This window comes from Amphiprion ocellaris, chromosome 21 (assembly GCF_022539595.1).
Source record: "Amphiprion ocellaris isolate individual 3 ecotype Okinawa chromosome 21, ASM2253959v1, whole genome shotgun sequence".
NCBI lineage: Eukaryota > Metazoa > Chordata > Actinopteri > Pomacentridae > Amphiprion > Amphiprion ocellaris.
In genome coordinates, this window is record NC_072786.1 from 14,864,081 (window position 1) to 14,890,066 (window position 25,986).

Genomic DNA, 25,986 nt, shown 5'->3' on the forward strand with positions numbered 1-25,986 from the left:
TCGCACACTTTGCACTCTCCTATGATGTTCCTCCTCAACATCACTTCCATTACAGGTGCTGCTGTTTGACTGCTGCCGGGAAAATAGGAAAAAATATACGTCTATATATCCCAATGTCACCTGCGCTGAGAGTATATCTGCACTGCGAATTGGAGTTTGAAGCCTTAAGAGCATAATCCTGTTATAAAACGTCTCTGGAACCATGACGGTGCCTGTTTAAGAAAATATAGATATTAGATAAGGGTGAAGAACAACTTAGTAGAGTGCTATGTCATGTCTGTGTGACCTTGCGAAGACTAAAAGTGTCTTCTTGGTTTGGCCACTTATACAAAAAGGTGGATGAAAGAAAGATCTGCAGAAGCTCCTTGAATTGATATGCAAATTTAGAGGTAATTGGTGAATGGGGGGACGTAATAGAATAAAAAAGGCAATTACTGACATCAAGGAAGGTGGATATCGAAAGATGGGAACAACTGTGGGGAAGAGAAGCTGCGGGGGGGGAGGATTTCAAAGCAAATAACAGCAATCAGGTTAATGACCTGGAATGAAACTCACAGAGTGAAGTGAGTCATGCGTGCATGCATGTGTGCTGCAATGTCTTCATATTTATTCAAGACATACATGCTTGCTCGCCAAGCCCTCCGGTTCATCTGTGTTTTATGGGATTTTTTTCAGAAAAGGTTAAGAAACACTCAATAATGCTTGTTTGAAAACAGCTTTGAATAGCTTTTAAATATGGGAACACTGATAATAAATGTGTTATTTAATGAACACGTACTGATTGCCCCCTGACCTGGCATCTCGCAGCAGCACAGAAACATTTAATACACACTTTATACTGTAGCCAGAAGCAGATCTTAACTATATATGAACATATTCTGTTTATCTATTTATCTCTTGTGAATTGCTGCTTGTAAATGCTTAAAATAAAGTAGGACTTTGCAGACAATTGTCATGACTGAAATGTTAAGTTGTGCAGGTTCTAATTTATAAAGATGTTGTGGAATATGGACCTTTAAAGCCCCTTAAAGTTCTGCATGGTGGCTTCATATAAAAGGGTTATATGATGTCTTCTGTGATTCAGGAGAAGTTTTGTCAAATCTCAGAGTAAACCTGATGTTATCAAAGTTATCTGGGCTTGTAGAAGGTGCTGGTGCCATATAGCAGTTGTATTATCCAGCAGTTCTGAAGCTTAGCCTATAGTCGGGGCTCAGATATCTAAAAGGCCACATCTGAGTCCAATGGTCTACTAAAGCGCATCAAAGGAAGCAAAGATTCAGCATCTTTGGAGCTTTTTCCATATGAGTGATTTAAAAGTCTTGTCCTCTGCTGCTTCTACTTCAACCATCCTTTTCTAGCAGAGTTCACATTAACAGTCTTTCATTTTAATAAAACACAATAAAAGAGGTCCTTGGGGAAATATGAGAGGAGCTTCTTTCTGCCTCCGCCGTGGGCTGTGTTGTGTCTGTGTTTGACTGACAGCAGCTGGCAGCCTGCCATAGCGCCGGTACACCGTAGGGAACAAGAGACAAAGTAAACAAACTTGTAGCGTACATGTCATGGGAAGACAGCATGCTGTTAGCAGTGATTTTGAAGAGTGGCGACTGCACCAGAATCTAAGTGGACCGAAGTGACACTTGCAAATACATTTACATGCTGTTTAATGTGCTGCAGCTGAACAGCTGATTAGCGATGGAGGCTGCACACTGATGTCGGCGCTGTCCCTTTTCTCGGCTAATGTTTTTTTTTTAGTGGCTCGTTCAAGAAGCTGAGGTGCAGGAAAAGACATATGTATGTTTGTGAGATGGATAAGAAGGGACAAAAGGTATGGTGCAGCAAGCTTAGTGTCACCATCTGCTCTGCCTATGATAGAATCCTGATGTTACTGCTTTATGTAAGATTTGATCGGCTCTTTTCTTTTATGGAGACAAAGCAAGTGAATGAACGCAAAACCTTCATGTAACCATAAATATTAAATAGAAACTTATCTCTTTTAGTTTTTGACTTTGTCAGGTGATTTACAGAGAAGATAGCACAAAAATGGGCAATTTATTTTTAGTTGTACCATCTAAACCCTAAAACATACCAGTGGGTTTAAAAGGCATGTTAATCTACCCCATTTATCAGAGCCAGAAACAATAACAACAGAAAGAATCATTGAATTGCTAACTTTCTAACAGTTCTTGAACTACTCATCCATGATATGCAGTTCTACATGGAAAATTAACTAAACTGAAATGTAAAAATATGACATTGCATCAAAATTACTTTATTCTACATGTCTCATTTACATTTAAAAAAAACAAAAATAAGCTGTTTACACAAAAATGATGATGTAAAAACAAATGATTCTCACTGCACTCACTGAACAGTCACGTGACAAAATTCGAGGGTGTTCGGTTGAACTGCAGGCTGTGCTTACATCGAGTAGATAGCAACAGTAGTAGAGAAGTATGGAGACAAATTAAAAATCTCATAGTCGTAAAGTATGTAGAGTCATTGTTTTTCCAGTATTGGGAAAAAAATATATTTAAAATGTAACAGATGAAGAAAACGCCCTGGATCTGCTTGGGGTTCAAAGCACTAAAGAGGCACAACACCAAATCAAGAAACAGTCCCTTCAAAGGCACATACCTTGATTCAGGTACAGAACCAAGGATGAATATTTGCATAAATCTGCATATATATGACATGGAATCAGCCAAGGTGTTACTGTCCACTGACAGTCTTGGGGTGGCATCCGAAAACCAGAAGCCATAACTGACTTACAGGATGTTGTTGTATAGTAAGTAACTGAAAACAAACCCAATGTGAGGGTTGAGGGATCACCCACTTTCTGAACTTTTTGAGAAAAATGGGTCCAAATGTTTGTGTTTTCAAGAACATTCAAAGTGCCACTGTAACGCTATATCTGGGTTGTGTGTGAGACCACTTTGCCACTAAAATCTAGACCATAAAACATTACAGAAATTAAATGAAACTCATGTGGGTTAGACCACTTCATTTCTAATTCCATCACAGATTGATACACCATGTTTTGGTAATACAGGTCCAGTTAAAATTCTGTTCATGTGTGATGATAATTGATCTAAATAGCCAATTAAGGGACAAAAAATGTGTTTTCATTGTTACTGAGCTACATGTTGCAATCTCTGGGTTAATGATAGGTGATGTTCTGTAACGTATCCATGCACGCAACAGTGTAAGTGATCAGGAATCAGTTCGAATGATTTATCTCCAGCTGATAAACTGTAACTCTATTTGTGACAGTTCACCTCTCTGAGGTGTAGGAAAGTACAGTGTCATATATCGCTAGATCCTGATCAATGCTGTCTCCTTGTCAGGGATAATTATATGTAATTAATGATGGTACTTCAACATCCTGGGAGCTAAACACACACAACACACAGTATGACTTTATTCAGTACATCTCTCTGTGCTCTAAGTGGTGATTGTAGGTTATGAAATCTCCGAGCCAATCTTTACATTATCAGATGACAGTTAAATTGCTCCCCGTGTCTCACTTCACGTCTGATATAATAATGCCCACATACCAGCAACTGTGGTTTCAATATTAATGTGACAAAACAAGAAGGAAGTATTCAAAGGACAGGGAATTCTTTTATTTTGTTTTTGTCTTATCAGCTCTTTCCTTTCTCTTCTACAATTCTCACACTCCAAGTCAACCTACATTTACAAGAATCAGATAAAAACTTATTTGTCAGATCATGACACTTCAGTTCCGGCTCGTTTCCAGTGTGTTTACCACAGTGAGAAATATAATGAGAGTCTCTGTCTGGAAAAATAACACCTTTGACGTAAGTGGATACTGAAGTTATAATTTAGGTTTCACATTTGGATTTCAGGGAATCATTAGACCCCAAGTGAGAGCAGAAAAATGTATAAACTATAAAACCTGTGCAAAGCTTGTAACTAATAGGTCTGAGGATTTTCCATGTGTTAAATCCCCTATCGAATCAGAAGCTGTAGCTGACCCCGACCCCGATCTCCAGGAAAAAAAGAGGGATTACTGAGGAGAATCACCTAAAACGATTTCAGGAAATAATGTACGAAATCCTACTCACTCCAGGACGTCTCTGTTGAAGGGCTTCTTGCTGTTGCCCAGGAACTCTCCGATCATCTGTCGGCTCAGGCCCTTCCTCTGTAACAGGAAGTGGGCTACACCGATGGGCGTGTCTGGGATGAAGCCTCGCGAGATCAGGAACTGAAGGCCCTTGTCGGGATTTCTAAGAAGAATAAATGGAAAAAAAGAATAAATGAATGAAAGAAAAGCAGTAGATTGAAACCATAGAGCTGTGATATTGGTGATAATAGACTTTGACAGATGAAGATTCCTCCGTAACATATTTAACCACAATTAGCAGCAGCAGTGCGTCAGTTTGTTGGCAGGTGAAAGTGTGACACAGATGCAAACCACATCAATGCAAAGTGGAGCTTCATCTTCTATGTGTTTATTTCTCATTTATTTATTGTAATATCTTCTGAGAGAACAAAAGATGTAAAAAATGATGCTTCCTGTGCCGACCTGCATGATGTGGGTGGAGACCGATAAGGTGCAAAGACAAACAGGGCAGAATCTCATCTGTATTCACTTCTTCGCTGAATTACAATGTTCATTAACAACCACTAAATGGCTCGACGCTCTAAATTTAGAGGGTATTTCCAAGATTATAATGGCTGATTTGGGATGCAGCTTTGAATCCCTGTTTGTGTGCACAGACTTGATGTTCTTCCCAAGTAGAATTCGACACACTGGGACTGGTTCAAGATTAGTCAAAGTTTGTTTTTTGTTTGCATCTGTTATTAATTCAGTGACATTTTGCTCACTGTGAGGGATTATCTATGTCAACTCTGATTAATAAAAACCACAGGCGGATTGGAAAGTTGTAAATCAGTCCAAGAAAATGTGCTACAGTTTTGAAGCTGGTAAATAGTAATATGTGCACTTTGAAGTCAAAGTGAAACTTCAGCCATGTTCAGAATTACTCCCATGCTCAATCAAACACTATGCCCTTATTAAGTACAACTCTGTTATTTACCCAATAGTGACCACCACCCAAAGGCAACAGAACTCAAGAGAATTTGCTGATATTGTGTAGCCTGATGTGATGAAGGCTAATGTTTGCTATTGCTGTAATTATTGTAACAATGGTATCAATGAGTCAGCCACTTACTGCATTCAAGTGGTGACAGAAGAATCAAAAAAATTCATTCCTGACTGGCAAAATTCACATGAATGCCACCTCAACTCAGAATACTAACTAGGAAAGTTGGCAAGTTAATCGTTTTAATACTGCAGATGTATTGTTATGTACTGCATATCATTTCCTTTACTAATTTTTAAATTGTAATATGATATTAAGTTGTAACCGTAGCATGATCGAGATTAGCTATAAAAGGTATTTATTAGAAGTAACTTCAATAACAAGGAAGTGAAGCAATACTTTATTGCTAAGCTATCAATGTATTAGTTTAATGCTCTGATCCCAAAAAGACGGTTAGCAGGTTTGAAAAGCATGTTTTGTTTCAAAATTGCCAAATTTTTATTATTTAGCAGAGCCAGAATCTGCTAAAACTAAGATTTGCAATTTGGCCTTTTATCTAATCTCGTGAGACATATGATTCCGTTGGGAAAATTGACAAAATCTAAGCATAAAATCACAATATTTAATCAAAATCATTTTATTCTACACATCTCCAATAAAAAATAAATAATATTTTTTTAAAAATCCAACAATCACGTGACTAAAATTCAAGGACTTTTTTTGCTGAACTGGGTTGAACTGCAGGCTGTGTTTATACAGAGCAGATAGGAGATTGATGTAGAAACACACTAAAAGTCTGAGTAGTACAATTTCTGAAGTATGTACGTCCACAAAAAACTTCAATTAAACAATTAAAAAATGTTCAGTTTAATACATTCAGAGGTTCTCCTGCGAACACAATGCAAATATTAGCTTTGCCACTGTAAGCTGCTATTCATAATAAACAAAGTTTGAGCCGACTATTAGTTTAGCTGAGTTAGTTTGCTGCCTTTAGACTCTAAATGCTACGATTCCAATACATTTTAGCATTAGCTTTATCTCTTCATTTTTGCTATAGGTTTATTGATTTTTTTTTCCCAACAACAGTTTGTTTCAGTTTAGCATTATGTTGCTAACATGTAGCATCCATCACTAACCAACCAAGCACTCAAGCACTTTTTTTTACTAACTCCTCAATGCTGTTGTTGAAACATTGTGCAACTTCTCAACATTACCTGCAACGTGATTGTCAATTTACATATAAATTCTATTTTCTGCTGCAAGAAAATTATTAGCAATGTTGCTCATACAACATCTTTAGGTACTGCTGGCTTTTGCTTTTACTCTTGTTACCTCAATGTGCATGTTTAATAGAAAACTCACTGCACTGTACTGCTTATGCAGCTCTAATGCTTTTCACAAGTGATACTTGTCTCTTTGTGGCATGTAAAACTAATCTGACAGCCTAACCTAGTCTGCATTTTGTGATTTTCCATGTTAATGTACAAACTCATTTTTACGAACTCATCCTTCACTTCAGCACTGGTCTCACTCTTTTATGGTTTTTAACGCGTCTCATCTTTTTTTGATTTGCAGTCACACCATTGAATTCGCTGTCAGTACAGTTTTCACCGTTTCACCGCTGCCTCAAGTGAAAACTTCAAAGGTCTGCACTGCTGTCCGCAACCTTCCCTGCAAGTGTGTTTATCTCACAGCATAGATGTTCACATTTAGTGCTATATGCATTGTAAGGGCAGAGTAATTCAGCAAACTAAAACATGCAAAACCCACTGACAGGATCCCTTAGATTCACAGTTACAATCTCCCCTGCGACTGTATGAGTTTCATGCGTGAGTAGTCGATGTGAACATCTATTTTGCTGAGCAATGAGGTGTAGTTTCATGCTTGTGCCTTCAGAAAATTGTCTAAACATCTCATTGGTTTCCATGAGTCATTGTTTTCAAACTATACCTCCCTTCCTGTGATCCTTTCAGATGATAGTTTTCAGCTCACTGCATAGCAGAAGTTACTTATGTATGAACAAGGGAGTAATATCTTAACCATTTATAACTCTATTAAATGCCCAGGACAGTTGCTGTAGAGAAGCTGCTGCATTATTGTCACTGTTCCCTCCACAGTGTTTAAACGACACTTTACATAAGAGTGTGTGTGGCCCACAGCTAATGGGTTTAGTAAGGCGAGGGCAGGACAGAGGGGAGAGGAGAGGAGAGGAGAGGGGAGGATAATGGGCAGAATAGAAGGAAGAGGCTGGAAAAGGACCAAACAGAGCAGATGTGAGGGAATGGGAGGTTGAGGACAACGAACGCAGGGTGGACTGCCTGGAAGCATCTGCTGCGACAGCCTCAGCTTCTAACTCAACCTCTCAGCTGAAGGTGATGTCTCGCCAAATGAATTTGGCAGATACCACTCATTTGATGTTTGCCCAACAACAGATGGATCCCACTTGGTGATTATTATTTGCAATCAGACACGGATAGCGAGGTGAAAAATGGGAAATTATGTGGGAGAGACGGACGGATTCAGTTGAGTGGTGCGGAATGAGGCTGTCCTTCTCGGATAATCACTTGCATTGAGTGCTTTTCTAAATGCTGAAAATAATCCCTTTGTCATGAGAGAAGGTGAGAAAAGCAGCAAAACTTTCAATGTCAGCAGTTTAGGAGAACATGATTTGCATCCCATCTCTAGTCTACCTCCCACAGCAAACCTGTCCTGTAGTGTAACCTTTGATTTTGAAGGAAAATGTCATTGTTGCCTGGATTATTTTCACAGGAAACATGCTTCTGGGTGAGGGATGTGGACAGATATCAAGGGCAATTTGTACGGATGAAGGGATGAATCACAGACATTGAAAGTGTGGGACTTTGGGCATTCAGAGTTAAAAACACTGAATGCCAAATCCGAGGGTTTGAAAGGCACATTGTCTTTTATCAAAACTGTCAAAATTACATCATTAATCAGAGTCAGAAACTTGAAAAACTCAAAAACAGACCAGCCTTGAACTATTCCTCTGTGGCGGGCTCTTTGGACGGGAAACTTAAACAAATCCAAGCTTAAAATCCTTATATTTAATCAAAATCATTTTATTCTACACATCTCCAATAAAAAAAATAATAATAATTTTTTAAAAATCCAACAATCACGTGACTAAACTTCAGGGACTTTTTTGCTGAACTGGGTTGAACTGCAGGCTGTGTTTATACAGAGCAGATACGAGATTGATGTAGAAACACACTAAAAGTCTGAGTAGTCCAGTTTCTGAAGTATGTACATCCACACACACACACACACACACACACACACACACACACACACACACACACACATATATATATATTCTGTGCTCCTCAGTGCAACCAGGAAGGCATGAGTGAGTCAGCTTAACCCAACAGTCACAAAAATTTGGGGTCTTTTCAGCTGAACTGTGGGAAGTGCTTACACAGAGCAGATATGAGACAACAGAAAAAATGTAAATAGTAAAATATCTAAAGAAAGTTGAGTGACTATTTTGTTTTACAGAATCGGTAACACATTCGGGCACTTAAAATGTTGCATATGTTGATTCCATAAGGAATAAGGAATCAAATAAATTAAACTTTTTTGCCTTTTTTGTGATTTATGGCATTGCGACTCTGTTATTCTGCACGAAATACATTTTAAGACTTCTATCCATGCTTGTGCTGTTCCCATAGAGGTGCAGGACTTTATATTTCATTAAAAAATGACTCCACAGTGACTGAAAATCTGTAAAAATGTGACAGGAGCAGCAAACCCAGAAACTGCTTGGGGCTAAGAGGGTAACAAAAGCACTGTGGTGTTTCGTGATTCATCATCCGTTAATCACCCTTTATTTGCCATGAGCTGCTACCGTGAGGAGCATTAAAAATCGGTATCATTTGTGCATTGCATTTCCAGATTGTTCCCTGACTAAGCAGTTAGTTTCCTCACCTTAACCACTGATGTGGTTAAGGTGGTGCTCAGAAAACACGAGTGAATGATTCTTATGAGATAAAATTTTGGAATCCAAAAACTTCTTTTTTTGAGGATTTGTGCAGGATTGAACTTGTGATTCACAGCAACAGACAGAAAACTGAGTTCTTACCGACAGATTTGAAGTGTGAAGGGGGAATAGGAGGAGACAGTGCCAGGCAGGACCCAGATGTCACGCTAAAATGGAAACTTCCAAATACCCAGGCAGATTTCTCCTTCACATGCTTCTCTTGCCTCCTTGTTGCATGCACACATTTCTTTTTCTCCATTTTGAATCATCTGGTTGAATTGTCATAAATACATCCCTCCCCCACCACCTTGATATCAACTTTTATTGGCTCTCTATTTTATTGCTAATGGACAGATGTGCAGCGGCCGCACCTTCGAACTGTGTTTTATGACCCTTGCAAGTGCTTTACTGTCGGTGCTGCATGTTGCCTATTTCTCCAGGTGCACACATTGCTGTTCCATTACTAACCAGTGATAGATTGATGGCCGGTTAGTGCCCCTGTGCACATCTATGAGTGGAAATCGTGATTGCGTGTTGTACCTGTAAATGCTTCAGCACCCAGAATCATTACGCTAATGTGGATTCGCTGTTGCACAGAACTGCTCGTGTCAATCAAGTGTGCTTTTGCTGAGAAGGCAATTGAGGGTAGAATAGAGGTGATATGGCAGCTTTTTGCCTCCTTAGGTTGACATTTTTTTCATTGTTGTTTTATAAAACTGTGGTTTACAACCCTTTAGTAGCAGATGCACTCCTGAAGCTCAATTTGATGACGCATAACATTACAAATGTGGTCATCTATGGCACAGAAGCTATATTAACTTAATGTTTGAAGTGTCAGTTCATTCTGTGCTCTTGTGGAACCGTTTCACACTTTGAAAATCTCAGTATGGTGTGCCTTATTCTTTAAATATCCAGAGCAAATACGGGTTAAAGGTGTTGGGTTCCATGAGAAATTAGAAATGCTTCCTGTGTTCGCCATCTGGATTTCAGCATTTGTAATTATGCGTTGGGTCATCAGCACTGAGGGCAGAATGTTAATACAGGAAAGGTTTGTGTCTGGCCAAACGAGCTCCCACGAATATTGAAATATACACACAAACACAGCTTTCTGTGGCGCAGGATCCTCTCCAGTAATTTGGCTTTGCTACATTAGTTAGCCTGCATTATCTGATATATGCATCACTCTCTCACATTTATATCACCCATACATCTCCTATGGCCAGGGTTTCAGTCTGCGAACAAATTGGCTGCATATGCGATCATTTTTTGAAGGTGTGTGTGTTAGAATTTCATAATTTGTATGAGTGAATGATGATCATCATGATTTGGAGACACTCCAACCACCACATGCAGCTACAGCATTAACTATTGTGACTAAAACTAGTTTTTTTCTTATTCTTGGCTCAGTCAGTCTCTCCTTGCCTGATACGTGAAGCTACACATATCTATCTATAGCAGATTAGTTTAAAAAACAAAATATATATAGAGAGAAGTCTGACTTTGACACACGTGATGATCTTGGCTGAGTCAGACAGAAAAGCAAAGTAGGTCATCAAAATCAATCATGATGACTGACATGGTGCTAAGTGTCACAATTTTGGCCTAGGGTTAGGGTTAGTACAATCACTCCATGTCAGACAAACCTGCAAGTACTTACTTCAGTCTTTTCCAACTAATTTTGGGCTTCACAGCTGTCTGAGTGAACTGCATCTGCCTGGCTAATGTTTACTTTAGCTTGCATGCGAGGCATTTGAATAAAACTGACGGTTTTTACCTCAGTGCAAAACTAGATTTTGCAAAGACAACTATTCAACCAGCATGCAAGTTGGATTATTAGTTGTAGGGGGTGGAGAAGGGAGATCAAATTGTTCAAATTGGTTAGTCTGGATCCCTGCGCATGCCACCATTTCTTTAATTCATAGAGGTGTGATTGTGCTCCGTTTTCGTGCACAGTAAGGAGTCGATCCGAGTCCACCGTGAGCCGCTCCGATGTATAATCAATGCTTTCACTAAGCTGGAACATGTGAAGGAGAAACGTGAAGTAAGGACATGTCTAACTGAGCTGAATTAAATGGAAAAGTCATGCATACCAAAAGCGAAAATCTGCTCAGGAGTCTGTCATTAATGTCACCCATCGTCCCCTCTCTGTTCGCCTGTTCGAGGTTTTGGTAGCATCTCTCTTGTGTGACGGCGGCGTCCTTGACACACACTCCTCTCACATAATGGAGTCGTTGTCATTCAGGCCACGCTCGAGGTGGAAACTTTATCAAGTGGTCTTTCTCTCAGCCTTTTCCCCAGTCTGCCTTTTTGCGTCTCTTTCTGTTGTTCTGTCTTGCTTTGGCACTCCATTTCCATCACTCGCTTGTCTGTCTTTTTTTGTGCAGGCTGGCGCACTAACACACACACATATACACACACACGCACACACATATATACATATACATGCATACACCTGGAAATTCTGCTCCCTCTAATTTACTTTCCACTGTAACCCCTTCTCCACCCTGCAAAGATGGTGCACCTACTGCCAGCTGCAAAACAAACACAGACTCGCAGTTAACACTACCTCATCTGTGTGCATATGCGTGAGGTTTATTTTCTCTTGTCTGCATGATCAAGCAATATCCAAGTTTTAGCCCAAAGCAAACAGCCCTGTTTAAGATGCAAAGGATACAACAGTGCAGGTATTAGAGGGAGGAGATGAACTGGTGGAACTAATAAGCCTCAAGCCCGATTGCCCTCTCTCTCTCTCTCTCTCTCTCTCTCTCTCTCTCTCTCTCACTCCCTCTCTTGACTTCTTTATTTATTTTTTGCTCTTATTTCCTCACTCTCTCTCTCTTCCCTCTTAGCCAATTTATTAAAAGTGGGCTTATCTTTCAAGGTGCTGATCAGAGGAATGAGAAGTGAGTTTGCAAACAGACAGAGAGGCTGTGAAACCTGTCATTTAAAAAGAAATGCCCCCGAAAAAGTCAGAGCTTTCATTTACCAGTCATTTACAAGTGTGTACAGTCGCAACATCCCCTTGATGATACAAGAGATCGTCTGATACATGCTTCATTTCCAATCATTTTCTGCCACTCAGACTGAAACTACCAACATGTTTGAGAAACTATTTAAATGTACACTTAATATCCTTTACAGAGTCTGACCAGGTTTGCTTTTTTAGTGTAACCAGTTCGGATTTTGCAGCTAATTTTCTGCATCTTAATGATATCCTGGTTTCCTAAAGTTTCATATTAGTTTCTCATGGAATTCCATCCATATTGGATGAATCTGCACTACATAATTCAGTTTCCACTGCAGTAAGTGTATATGTAGCAATATGGAGATGGAAATGTGTGGACATCTGGATAGCACATGGGCATATACCACATATTTCATACCGGAGACCAAATCTTGCATCCTCTCACCTTTTGTAAAATTGATCGAAGCCATAATCTGTACCAAACTGTACCCAAGTGTTTAAGTTAGCAAACTCAAAAGTGACATGTGCTGTTAGAAAGCTAGATTTTTTCAGCAAATGGCAGTGGATTTAAAAAAAAAATGTTTTGCATGCAAAATTCTGCATGACATAATAGATTTCAGCTTTCAGTAATTTTATTGTATTAATCCAATTAAACACTCAATATTGTTCCAAAAATAATGCTAATATATTAATGTGCCATAGGTAACATATATGATCCTTTAATAGTGAAGGTGCTGTGCATCTCGCCATGCTTCTAGTATCTTCTACCCTGTGTTCCTACTTGTCTCCCCTCTCTCTGTGTGGGTGTGTCTGTGTTTGGGTGGGGTTAGTCCTGCAGCTGCTACACCTGTTCACCATCACCCATCAACTCCTGCAGGATATCAACCCAGCTTCTGTGGCCTTCACCAGACTATTCCTTCACCTTCTGCGCTAGTACATGCTCTCTTTGTGTTCAGACTCTCCCTCGCATGCCAGTGAGATTGCTCTCCAAATGACTAATCAACCTGATCTTCAGCTTCTTCCACTCAAAGCAACCTGCCTGCTTGCTTTCCTCCACCACCTCAGCTGCCCATCTCCACCTGTTCAGCCAACCTCCAGCACTTCTGTCTACCTCCACTACTACCCGACTCTCCTGAAGGCTACATACTTAGCAATGAATCTTTCGGAGTCAGTGTCATGAATTTGGGGCTGCACTTTGCACCAAAAATTTACAGAATGAGCAGTTTTTCAACATACATTTGCAGGTCAGGGATTTTTCAGAAACATCTATGAATCTGTGTTAACTGGTCTGAGCTTGGCAAAGACTACATATGATAAAATGACTCTGAAATCCTGCCGCAATATACTAAAGTAAAATTTAACATAAAGTCATGGATAAAATTTTACTTTTCTTTTTTAAAATATATTTTTGTTGCAAATGAACAAGGTTCCTGACAAATATTACAATAGCTGGCAGTGTTAACACCCATTTTCTGTTCTAATTTCTGTATTTTATGCATAATCTACTCTTCACTAAGTACACAGCTCATTCCTTCTCTTGTTTTCCAGCACTAAGTCAAAGTAAATCGGCTTTATTGAGCATTTTTATGGTGAATCTGTGTTTAATAGGCTGAGCTTGACAAAGACTATATTCAGTAAAATGACTCTAAAATCCTGTCACAACATGAAGTAGCTGCATACTAAAGTAAAATTTAACCCAGAGTCGGGTATAAAGTTTTAGTTTTCTTTTCTAAAATTTACTTACGTTGCAAATGACCCAGATTCTTGACAAATATTACAATAGCTGACAGTGGTGACACCCATTTTCTCTTCTACTTTCTGTATTTTGTGCATTACCCAAAAAAACAGCTCATTCCTTCTCTTGTTTTGCAGAATTGAGTCAAACTTAATCAGCCTTATTGAGCCCTTTTACGGTGCTGCGGAGCTTGGCAGTATAAGCAAAAAGACAATGTGTGTTTATGAGCCCCAATCTTCTAAATCAGTGTGAGATGGCTTAACTGGGGCAATATCTTAACAAAATCTTGTAGCGTTTGTTTTGTACTTAAGGGAATAGCGTATTTCCCTTCACAGTGAGAGCCTCTATAGAAATGGCAGAGGTAGCAGGAGAGTAAAAAAAAAAAATCCAATCCTTCTCAGACTGAAATATTAAGAAATTTTTCATCCCAGTTCCCAAGGTGCTGGTTCACACAGCACTGAAAGAACTTTTAATTACATTCACGACTCATAGCAGAATGACTAATGAGAATTTTAGGCTTTGTGGATCGTTGCCATTATTTTTTAGATTCATCCGTCACGCATTGGAACTAATTGTTACCCAGCTACTTGATCAGCACTTGAGCTCAGCTTGTTATATATGCGAGGGAGTCCAGTTCAGTTATTAGCATATGGGGTGTTTGGGTGCTTTAGGGTGTGCTGTGGGTGAGAAGCCAGTAGAGCATATGGTAAATCTCCCTATTTAATAAGTGTGGCTGGTGGCTGCTGAGTACTTTTTCAAGAGTGGGACGATTACAAATGTTTTAAATGGGAAGTGCTGAACAAATAAATCAGAGCTGTCGTAAATGTACACATTAAATTTTCACTGCACTTGGTTGCTTGAAATTTTAGCATAAATTCATCATATGCATTATGTAATGTATGTGATGAAAAGAATTTGTTACTTCAGCGATTAACTAACTGGAATTTCTCCAAACTGCTCCAAAAGTGGGCACGCAGCTCTGGGATTCAGTGTTTTTCCTCAACACAACAGATTTAGTCAGTTCTGGCCTCGTGCACTGTTGTCACTGTGGCTATGTTTTTTTCATTTCCTATCTCTCGCTGCCATGTAACCAGCTTGCACCTGTCTGAAGCGCGTCTTGGGAAGTTCTTATCTGGTTTTGACTTTGTCACTCTTCGCCAGACAGCAAGGTGGGACGCTGCATTCAGAATGACTGAAAAGCTGCAATAAACAAGCTTCTCAAGACAGAGAGCAGCTTTTTCTTCTGCAGACTTTTTGTGAAGCCACAGAGGAAAATGACGGGAGTTAGGTAGTGGGAGGAAAAAAGAAGGAACATACACCAAAAAAAGCTGGAGATTTAAGTGTAAACATGCACTTGGAACAGTCACCTGACACAGATGTCAAAAAAACAGTATTATTTTATGAGTATCTGCTGCTCTCCCTCTCTTCTATTATCATAATGACCTGTATTGTGTACAGCTGTGTACCTCTGTGCCTGCACCCTGATTGGCTCATTCATCCTCCTGGCCTTTGTTGTCATGCCTACCCTCCCTGGATCTGAAACATGATTGGACCAGACCTGACTACAGCCTCCAACGAAGCAACACTCCAGACTTTAAAAGACCTTTCAACCTGGCATTCAGTGACAGCTTTTGTGATGAGTTGAACTTGTCCATGCACGTCTCGAATTTGTGTATCTTGTACAGGATCTTGACTGAGTCACTTGTTTTAATAAAGGGTTAAGGGTGTAGTCGTTTTTGTGGAAGAATCGATCCCTTAGCGAGGGTTTGGTTAGGGTAGTAAGATTATTTGGTTTTGTAGTTATTTTTGTTGTTAGATTGTTTAAAAGTAATTCAGCTTCAAGAAGAAGTCCTATTTTGGTTCCATTTATGTATTTTATTTAAGTAGCACCCTTTACCCTTAGTTCCTCATTTTTGCCTTGTGTTAAAATATCCACCTTTAATAAATCACCCTTGTTCACTCTGGTAACCCATGTCCATCTCCTATCTTGCCCTAGACAACTGGGTTGTAACATAAACTCATTCTCATTAGTTTACTCAGTAGTATCTTAAAAGCTGTAAATTGAGGTTTTGGACACTTGTGGTCATACTGTTAGCAGTGCAGTCGCATAAAATGGATTGGATTGCATTATGGGACTTAGATACAGCAGATACATTTACAAGCTCAGATTTCAGACCCTGAAACAAAATAGCAGACATATGATGAAGAAAAAATAGTAGGGAAAGGCCAAATGTTGAGGCTGATATCTCGTGTTTATCAGTTGTCAGTATCAGTACTTTCATGAATCAACTATCAATAAGTTTAACGCGCTTCTTTGTTTCTGATGTAGCCGCCTGTTGTCATGCTGTCTGAACAATGTCTCGCTAGCAGAGATATAACCTGAAAAAAATTAACAAGAAACACAAGCCGTTGCCACAAACCAGGAAACTAGCTACTTTCACAGTGGCTAAGGCTATGCTAATAGGTAGCTGCTAAACTAGAAGGCCCTGAAACACAGTCTGAAGAATAATAACAAACCATGCTTTGAGACTTGGATCTAAGTCAGCAATAAAAGTGATAGAACAGTAAAAAAAATATGAAACACAGAAAAAACAGCGGACTTAGCTGCAGGAAACAAACTAATCAATCTCAGTCGATCTCACAAATAGAGACGAGCATGCTAGCATCTTGTGATTCTCCGACATCGTCACTCCTTTAGCTTGCGTACATATTCAGCTATAGTAATTGCTGAAAAGCTATAATAGCTTATTAATGTAAAAGCCTGGTGATGAATGACAGAATCTCTGCTATCACATGCCAATAAAATACAGCATTTAATGTGTATTGGATCCAAATATCGGATACTGGTCTTGTTTGCCAATTACTACCGATATTCGGAGTCCATCCTGAAAACTCACATCGGTCAATCCCTAACAAGGAATCTACTTTCTATATTTCTTTGGTCAGCATGAGACATTCTGAAAACAAATTTCCAGAGTTGGCAATGCTGTGGTTGTGTTCTCCAGCAGGATGCAATTTTGACGTGCACCAAGTCCCAAATATCACTCAAGCATGCAGCTCTTTCAGTAATGTGCTGTCATGTCTGAATGAAGCCATAAGGAACATTAATGTAAAAGTTACCCATGCTTGAATGACACAAAGCCGTCACTTCATCAGCTTGGCAACATATCCCATGTCTGAAAGGGACTTCTGTCTGAACTCAGGGATCCACTGTCTGCCACTGGTATCCATGTAAATTGCACCCAGTATGTGCTGAGCGAGAATAAAAGGCTTGACAAGCATAGCAGCAGTAACTGAGGGGCATGGGGCTTAGCCAACTGTCATTACCGCCCTGTCTGGGTAAAGGCTATCTGCTCCCAAGTTAAGTTACCACTGACTATTTCATCCACATTTGTTTCATTTCCTCTTACAAATCAATCTTCTCACACTTCTCTGTCTCAATGAATCACCTTCTCTCTCTTAGTCCCCTGTGCTGATCTGTCTCACTGAGAAGAAAGAAGACGCCTCAAATCTAGCTTAGTACTTGGGTTTCGTCATGTTTGTTCTTTCAGCACAATGGGGATCTGTGAAGTGCTTTTCTTTGCTCTTTTGGGTCCAGAGGGTTCCATGAAACTTCATGTATACCTTGAGGAGGGGTGGAGGGTACAGACTGTTTGATAAATCTCACTGTACACACACTTTTCTATCCTTTACAATAAATCTACTGTCATCTTTTCCTTTGACCTTCTCCAGATTTGAAACCACCAAATTTCAATGAATTTATGACCTTTAACCAACAACTCCAGCACCTGAAGGTAATGCTAAAACTACCAAATAATCATCCCAATAACTCCAAAATGTCATGAAATTTCCTGATTGGATTTTATATAATCCTGTGTGTGCAAATCTTCAGTGTATTTTGGAATAAAGGAAGGAGGAAGAAACTCATTTTGTTTCATCACTGTTGTAAAACATAATTCAAAGACTCTTCTGTCATACCCACATCTCTTTGATATCAATAATTGCAGTACAGTTAATCGTGGTTAACGAGGTAGCAATGATTTGTAACTGATAGCACAAAAACTCAGCCTGATTTACATTTTAATTACAATCATCTCAACGTGAATGAATGAACAATGGCTACTCACACATTGAAGAGGTTGAGGCCGATGCGGTAGAGGCGCTTTCTCATGACGTCCGTGGACAGCGTGGGTGATTTACAGCTGGCGGGGTTCTCACAGTGGTAGCGTGGCAGGCTGAGGATCATGGCCTGCAGTGCCTCCTTGGACGAGGCTTCGGATGTTGAGCGCGCCTCCGTCGATGTGCTGCTGCTGCTCATCTGCTCGGAGCTGTTGTCCGCCGTCTCAGAGCCGCATCTCTTGACATCCAGAGGCTCCACCACAGGAGAACTCCCCAGCAGCACAGCCTCCTGTGGTGGAGGGATGTGAGGAGGTTCTCCTGGCGGAGGTGCCACCATGCCAACCTCCTCTAGGCTTTGAGGGGCCGCCATCTTATCCAGAGGGGTCAGGGGAGGTTGTTCATCCTCTCCCAGCTCTTCTTCACTAGGAGGCGGCGCAGGAAATTCAATATCCTGATCGCCTCCTTCTATGTCAGGCTCCGGGGGTGGTGGGGGTTCTTGGGGTGGTGGTGGCGGATCTACGTGTTGAGCTGGGATCTCTGCAGGTGGAGGAGGGGGTTCTTGTGAGGGGGCAGGGGGGACAACGGAGGCTGGTGTGGAGTTTGTTGTTGTGGTTGTGACAGTGGTGGAGGTTCCGTCCTGTTGGGCGCCGCTGCCGAGCGTGACGGAAGTGGATGATTCCATGACTGAGGACGAAACACGGAAGTTCTGGCTGTCGATCTGCACTGTCACATCTCGAAACGCCATCATCAGCTTACTCGCGCTTCTCGACAGATCACTGGGGTCCACAGGGCCTTGATGAATTGCTGACTCTCCCAAACTGCCTCCTTCCCCACCCCCTCCAACACCTGCAGCCGCCGCTGCTGCCGCCGCTGCACTGAAGGAGTCGGCGGTGAACTGATAGGTGCCGCCTTCTTGCAGGGAACACATGGTCTTCAAGCTCCAGTTGCTGAGTGCATCATCGATGGACTTTGCCAGTGACTGAACCTGTTCGGTGAATGAGTCTTCCAGGTCGGTCAGGGTGCCACCGACTGTGGCAGGCAGAGATGGTGAGCGCACCAGTGGGATCCCTGCCAAATTACAGCCTTCTGCCAGGGCCCGTTCAGCGGAGAAACCCTCCGTATTCTGGACACGGACCTTGCGCAGGGAGATGCGTCGAGGCAGACGACTCTCCAAGAGCGAATTGCGGATCTTCTCAAAGTTTTTGCTGAGCTGGTACTGGCGGAAGGCAGTCTGGATCTTGCAGGCAGCACGGCGGGAGATGAGGTGGCCACCGTATTTGTGCTCTAACATTTCGATCTAAAGAAATAGAAGAAAGAGGGATACAGAAAGAAAGTAATGAAGTGGTGTTTTTGATTTTACAAGAATTATACAAGAACTATATATAATAAATTTATTTTATTTATAAAGCGCTTTTCCAAAAACTCAAAGACGCTGAAATATATGGCAGTCACCGCTTCATATACAAATTGAGAACAAACACAAGATGCACGCAGATAGATAAGAGAAAAACATTGCTAAGATCACAAAGGGCTCTGAATCTGGAACTCCAATAATCTTTCCCTCAGGGATGGTTATATTTGTGAGAGGACAGCATGCATGTGCCAGTGTTGGAACATTTTTAATATTCTTTTGTTCGCCTATGGTGCATGAAAGATTAACATCACATAGGAGCTGAATAGCAGCATGAAAAACAGCTGAAGTGTGGGCGGAAAATGAATGAGCTGTACATGTAAAGTGAAAATGGTTAATTATGGTGGGAAAAGAAGAACAAAATGAGGTGAGAAGGGCTGTAAAATCCATTTTTGAAAGGCAAAATCCAGATATTAAATACTATGAATTCAAATAATAGTATTCTCAGATGACTCAGTAATTTTATTTTCCACGCTGGTGTTGTGATGTATATATACGGAAATTATTGCATTCTTTTTAAAGCCACGGTTTGAAAGTGAGAAACACAAAAACAGCTGACTTGTGGCATTTGGACAAACTGCTCATTTCCTCAATAAATAGAACTTATAATCTGTGCGAATTCCTTAGAGAAAGTAGTCCACATGACTTTGAATTGTCTGAAACTGAACAAGCCATTAATCTTGCCTGTGGAAAAAAAAATTGCTCAAATGCTGTGGGAAATAGACAGAGATGTAATATAGCCATCCTCATCTGGCAGCAGCTCAAACACTAGATGAAACCTCTTTGAGTTTCCCAGAACAATCAGGGTGTGGGTATCTTTGGAAGTGCCCAGAAAGAGCGCTTATCTTCCCAAGTCACTCTGAAATCCTTTTCATTCAAACTAAATCAATGAATATAATTCTGTTTCTGTTCTAACTTTATCAAGGGCACGAGTGTGGCGCTTTGAAAGATAACACAGTGTAAATTTACAAACATGAAACAATATACAAAACGTAAAATACCCTGCATAGATGTAGCATTTAACTCCACAAAATAGAAATCCTGAATCTTCCCTGCCTCAGTCCTCTTAAGGATTTGAGCTGGGTTGTCATATCAGTGCGATGTGTACATAGAGATTAATTTGGTCCAAGTAAAACACCCTTCCTGTCAATTCAAATGCAATTGAGTGAATGGTTACTGCGGCCTAGACGGATCAAAATGTGACTTTTAGCCGCTAATCTCCTTTCGCTTCAGTCCTGGACAAAGTCACCACGCCACCTCATCCGGACTTCTGCACTGAAAAGCACTGATAGGCTGTAATGGCTGGAGGGGGTTTGCAATTTCTGATAAGTGGTTAGTTCAACAAGATGCAGCCACTGTCATGTCATTGGAGGAACGAAATCACACACAAAGCTCTTTAGAAAAGTGGAATGACACTGAAAATCCATCTTATCTACTCCATTTACATTTCACTGCAGAGCCTCTGCAAGAAAAGTGAAACGTACGGAGAATATTAAGGTGCTTTCTGAATAGGACGCTGGTTTACAGCTCGACTCTGACTCTATCTGCCGATGGTGACTCCTCAGTAGCTGTCAGCTCCTGCAGACTATAGCCAAACTCAGCCTGAATATTCATCACTTTTTAATCTGGATTGTTCTCCGCTGTGTGCACTCCTGAAATGACAAGGCCTTATCATCAAGACTGTGCTCCAAAATAGAGCTTGCGTAGTCTTGTTTTTTTTAAAATTCTAAGACAAGCACCGAGGTAATATGATTGACCTCATTACTCAGAGAGGTGATCCTCAACAAAACAAATTCGCCAAAGAGTTCCACTGCAGAGGTGCCCTTGAATGGGGGGAAAGGCCCGTCAGCGGGCCTGCGTTTGATTAAATGTAGCAGTCGAGCTTGTTTGTTTTGCCTTCTGCGTAAGCCGGGGTCGGGGATGATGAATAAAGCATTTGGGTCACGTTGCTTTCTTTATTAGTGTGTGTATCTGATACACTTTGCCATTCGGACGGAATTAGAGGCACCAGGATGAGCAGGGACATGATGGATGGAGCAAGAAAGCAAGAGGAAAGTGAGGAAAGTGGACAGGATTTGATGCCAGGCGAAAAAGGACTGTGATAGTAATGCAGATGTGATTTTATATCACTTTGAATATACACTGTAGTGATGGTAACAGTACTGCTGGCAACTTCTATTTCTGTAATTACTGCTGCTTTCAGATGACACCATAAACAGCAGTGTCGTCTTTATTACCAGTTCTATTTCGCTACAAACAAAGACAACACTGCAACAGCAACACAACAGGCCCGGGTTCCCTGTCTTTCTATCTTTAGCCACTCTGTCCTTGAGTTGCGACGCAAACATTAGTCAACCTCCTGAAGTGCACAAAGTTGATCAGAATTCGAAGTTTTATTGTTATTGTACTGCAGTACAGGACAGTAGTACAACAAAATTTCAAATTTTATGGCTTCACATGTTCCACTCTTCCTTATAGGTTAGTTTCACTTTCCCCAGAATGGGCATTTGTTTGTAGTAATGTGGTGATTGATAGGTGGTGCTACTGTCTTGTCAAGGCCAATTTATGGCTCCATATTGGTGCGTTTGCATAGTTTTCCGCTTACGTAGAGTGAAGAAATATCGGAATTCAATATAGCGATGCACTTACAGTTGTTCAACAAGCCAAAATCCCTTGGCGATGACACTACATATAGGTTGAATGCTGGGGTCCTTTCAGTAAGATGAACAATACATGCGTTTATAAGCACAAGTCCTGATGCAACTGGCCTACCAGTAAATACTCCATTATTCATAATCCATTACTTTTATCACTCGCTTTCACTCTGCTACACTTTAGTATGATGTCTATCTTTCTACATCAGGGGAAAAAGCACCAAGAACAGCACACACAAGAACCAGAGTAGCCTACACTTTTGACTGTTCCACATATTTGCCAGCTAAGTGACAGCAAACAGCAACAACAAGAAGTTCTGCATAGCACCAGCACAATACCAAAGTAGTGGAGAGTTTAGGCCTTTAAAGTTCAGTACAAGTGTGCTATGGTCCATCACTATTATGTTGTAATGTTCTGCCTTTCAACTCTTAACACCAAACTAATTTAAAGTTCTGTTTTGGCCACAAAGTGAATGCAAGTTCAACAGTAAATCTGTTTTAGCTTTGTTTTTTGTCTCCACCAACTTTTTGGTTGTCTTTTTGTACCTAAAACCTCCATAACAGTCAACAGCTGCTACATAACTTTGCATTTGGTGCAGATTATAGTCTATGGTGGGTTTTAAGAGCTTTTTCACGGACCACAGCTTGCCTGCTGTGGCCATAAATGTTACTTTGAGACCCGTGAGACTGAAACAAAACAGAAAAGTTCTGGGCTGGACAAGTAAACAATGAGCAAAAGCTCCCTTTAAGGCTCTGTTTGAGTCCAACAAATCTCAGTTCCCTTTTTTAGTCACTAATAGCGCCACACTAATAACAGTTTTTCATGAAACCGATGATCAATAATGTGTTTATTTACCCTTCGCTGGCATTTATGGCTACAATGATCAGGTTTTATACCAACACATACTGTCGCCTGAAATGCATTTAAAAAAAGAAAGAAGCAACCAAAAGATGGATGAAAAGAACAAGGAAGAAACAAGAAAACAAGTGGCTCAGGGTGGTTAGGGGAAGGTGAGATATAGAAAGAGGTGGTGAGACTGATGACTGCGTCAAGAGCGACACTGCTGAAAATCTCCCCCATTAGCCCACTGTCAGTTCTACCTCTGATCACTTCACTAAGCGCTGATGGAGAGAGAGATTATTCCGGAGGCACAGTGGTTTGAGAGAATGGTGATGGCACTGCTCTGTTCCACCACCGTCTCGAAATCGATTTTGACGGGTAGATCAGCGCCATGCTGACCTGATGTTCCCCTTTTGAATAAGGGAGACAAAAGGTGGAAAACAATCCAGCGCAACGTGCTACTGCATCTGCTGAATGTGTAGAAAGAAACTAGGGTACGCAGCGACAGAGTTTGAGGGTTGAAAGTGAATATACACAGACGCTGCAAGGTATGATGAAGAGGGACAGGATAGATAAGGGAGGATAAAAGAGACATGTAAATATTTAAAGTCAAGGGCATTAGTCTCTAAGCCTCTTGAAGTCAAACAGGCTTCCCATGCCAAAAAGGGGGCTTAATGCGAGCATATCAATTTGAGATAATGATCTCATTTAAATAGAAACATGATCTCAAATGCAAATTTCAAATATTTTTGATCTGCAGGTAGATTTTGGGTTTCAGACACTGCAGGAAGGGTGGTGATCTTGGCTTGAAATACGAGACTGTCTCCGTCTATATATGAAATATTAATACCCGAGGGCTTTGAAACAGGAATGTGTTTTAGTCTGAAATTGTTTGCGCCTCAAATGGAAATTTACCTCAAAGGTAAAGGCCAACCAAAAGTGCAATGCACAGCATGGTTTCTTCTTTTTAATCTGATTTCGAGTGGCAGATTTTCTGTTTTGACTCATTTGCCATGATTACTCTCGCCCTCCTTCTATGGCATCATTATAACAAAATAGCTCCAGTCTAAATGTCTCCTTTATAACCTTCTGCTTTGCGATGTAAAAAGCTGCATAAAAGACAGAATATTTTACCTGTGATAAGGCCTGTGGTTTATTGAAACCCTATTAACTCTGAAAAAATTGTCTAAATTCACTTTTGTTTTGCTGTTTTTTAGTGTTTAAGTGTGTTCATGAGCTACAATAGAAGCACTGCATTGTAAACAACTTTTTGGATGGATACTTTTGATTCTTGTCACTAAGTCACTAAAACCACTTATTTACATTCTTGCTGAGGATAAGTTTGCCTGAGATGATCAAAAGCACCCTACCAGTATCTCTAAAGCTTAGTAATTTATACACAATACACATCATAGACATAATATCAGTGCCATAAGGAATTTAATGTGGCTATACAGGGACTCTCTATTCATTTTCGTGTTTACATTTCACCTTTAAATTTACAAGAGGAGCTTGATGTGTGGAAACAACACTGCAGATGATCTTATCTTGTGTGTTGCAGAAATAAGGGGCAAAATGCAAAGCCACGACTATTAGCTTTCATGCTCATGCACACTGTCTTACAGCACAGAAACATCTGCATGATTAATGAGACGATTATATAACTGCAAAACTGGGACACCACTAATGCTGACTGTATTACAAAATGAGGATGACAATGGAAAAGGCTTGATGTCGTCAGAGGGTGGAGACCGTTTAGCTGACGCATCCTTGACCAAAGTCATTTGTAGAAAAACCTCAGTGGTTTCTGGAAGACAAAATGTGATGCAGACAAAAAACTGGGATCATATTTACTGGTCTGTGTTAAAAAAACCCCCAAAAACTACAGTCTCATCAGAGTGGCCAAAAACCATGATACAATACATTTTCACAGTTCTCAGCAGTAATCTATTGAACAGTGTCATCACATTGGCTGTTACTGTTCTTTATGTTGTCACATCAGCAGTTTTAGACAGCTTACTAAACACTTCAAACGTTTTGATGTATCATGGAAAACACATTCTGAACCCTAACCTAAACAGTGTGTCCTTCAATGGAGGCAAATGTCTTTGGACTCAAGAGAACCTCAACCGCTCAAGAAGAGAACAGCAGCAATTATTGAGCAGGAGAAGACATTTAAAGTCAGGCTATCGCTTCATCATCCCAAACACACAGAAAAAAGCTTTGTATTTGGCAAGGATTACTTACTTCTAAAAGACCTCTAAGTTTGAGGAGCAGTTTTTTTGTAAATGTGTTGGTGTTATATAAACAGCAAAAACCATACAACTCTTCCGGTTTTGGCTGACAGAGATGCAGTGAGTAACTGAGAGAGGAACTTTGGTTGACATAACACAATTTACACACAAGCTCACTTCAGTAACATGGCTATTGTGATATTAAAGTGCTCATAGTCAAGTCTCACCACTCAACAGCCATTTTGATAACGCCATGTTATTTTGGGCGATAATCTGATATCAGAAATGGGGAGGAAACCAAAGTCATAATGCCATATACTATACAAAGGGAAAAACAAAAGTTGAATTTGAAAAGAAAAGAAATCTTGACTCAACATGCGTAACATTTTTGCCAAGTTCCCACAGATTTTACCAATATTGGCTCTATATATTATAGTATTTTATGACTTACATTTTCATTCGATTCTATATTTGTCTCCTCTCTGCTTGGTGTAAAACACAACCTGCAGTTCAACCCAGTTAATCCAAAACATTCCTGAATTTTTTTCATTAAGGACTTCATGGCTGTGCCAAAGAGCAATTTTTTCCCCCCCAAATCTAATTAGGATCTATTTTTGGCATATTTTACAATGAGACATGTACAATAAAGTAAATATAAATAAATTTCACATTTTTAGGCTTAGATTTAGCTAATCTTGGCATGTCACAGTTGAGTAGTTCAAGAACCATCAGAGAGATTATAATCCATTGATTTATTTTATTTCAAGAAAAAAGAATTGTGTTACTGCTTAAAATTATGCATAATTAAGGGCGTAGCTGCTTGGAAAGACATGTAAGTGCTGTGACATGACAGTCTGTGGCCCAGAAATGTTGCATGGCCCACCTCAGCTCCACTGACACACCACTTCCTCTTTGCTCACAATTTGGCACTGCTAAGATGGCAACGGCTCAAGTCAAAACACTG

At 40.3% G+C, this 25,986-nt stretch overlaps 1 protein-coding gene across 3 annotated transcripts in view; it reads right to left on the reverse strand.

Annotated features, from left to right (window-relative positions):
* The window catches only part of iqsec3a (IQ motif and Sec7 domain ArfGEF 3a), a 131,072-nt gene that overhangs the window by 38,139 nt on the left and 66,947 nt on the right, over window positions 1–25,986 (reverse strand). For all 3 annotated transcript variants that reach the window (XM_023274706.3, XM_055006823.1, XM_023274707.3), the window contains 2 exons: window positions 17,891–19,179; window positions 4,086–4,247 (listed from right to left, as the gene is read on the reverse strand). In XM_023274706.3, the coding sequence (XP_023130474.2) occupies window positions 4,086–4,247; window positions 17,891–19,179 (1,451 nt within the window). The remainder of the gene's footprint in view (window positions 1–4,085; window positions 4,248–17,890; window positions 19,180–25,986) is intronic.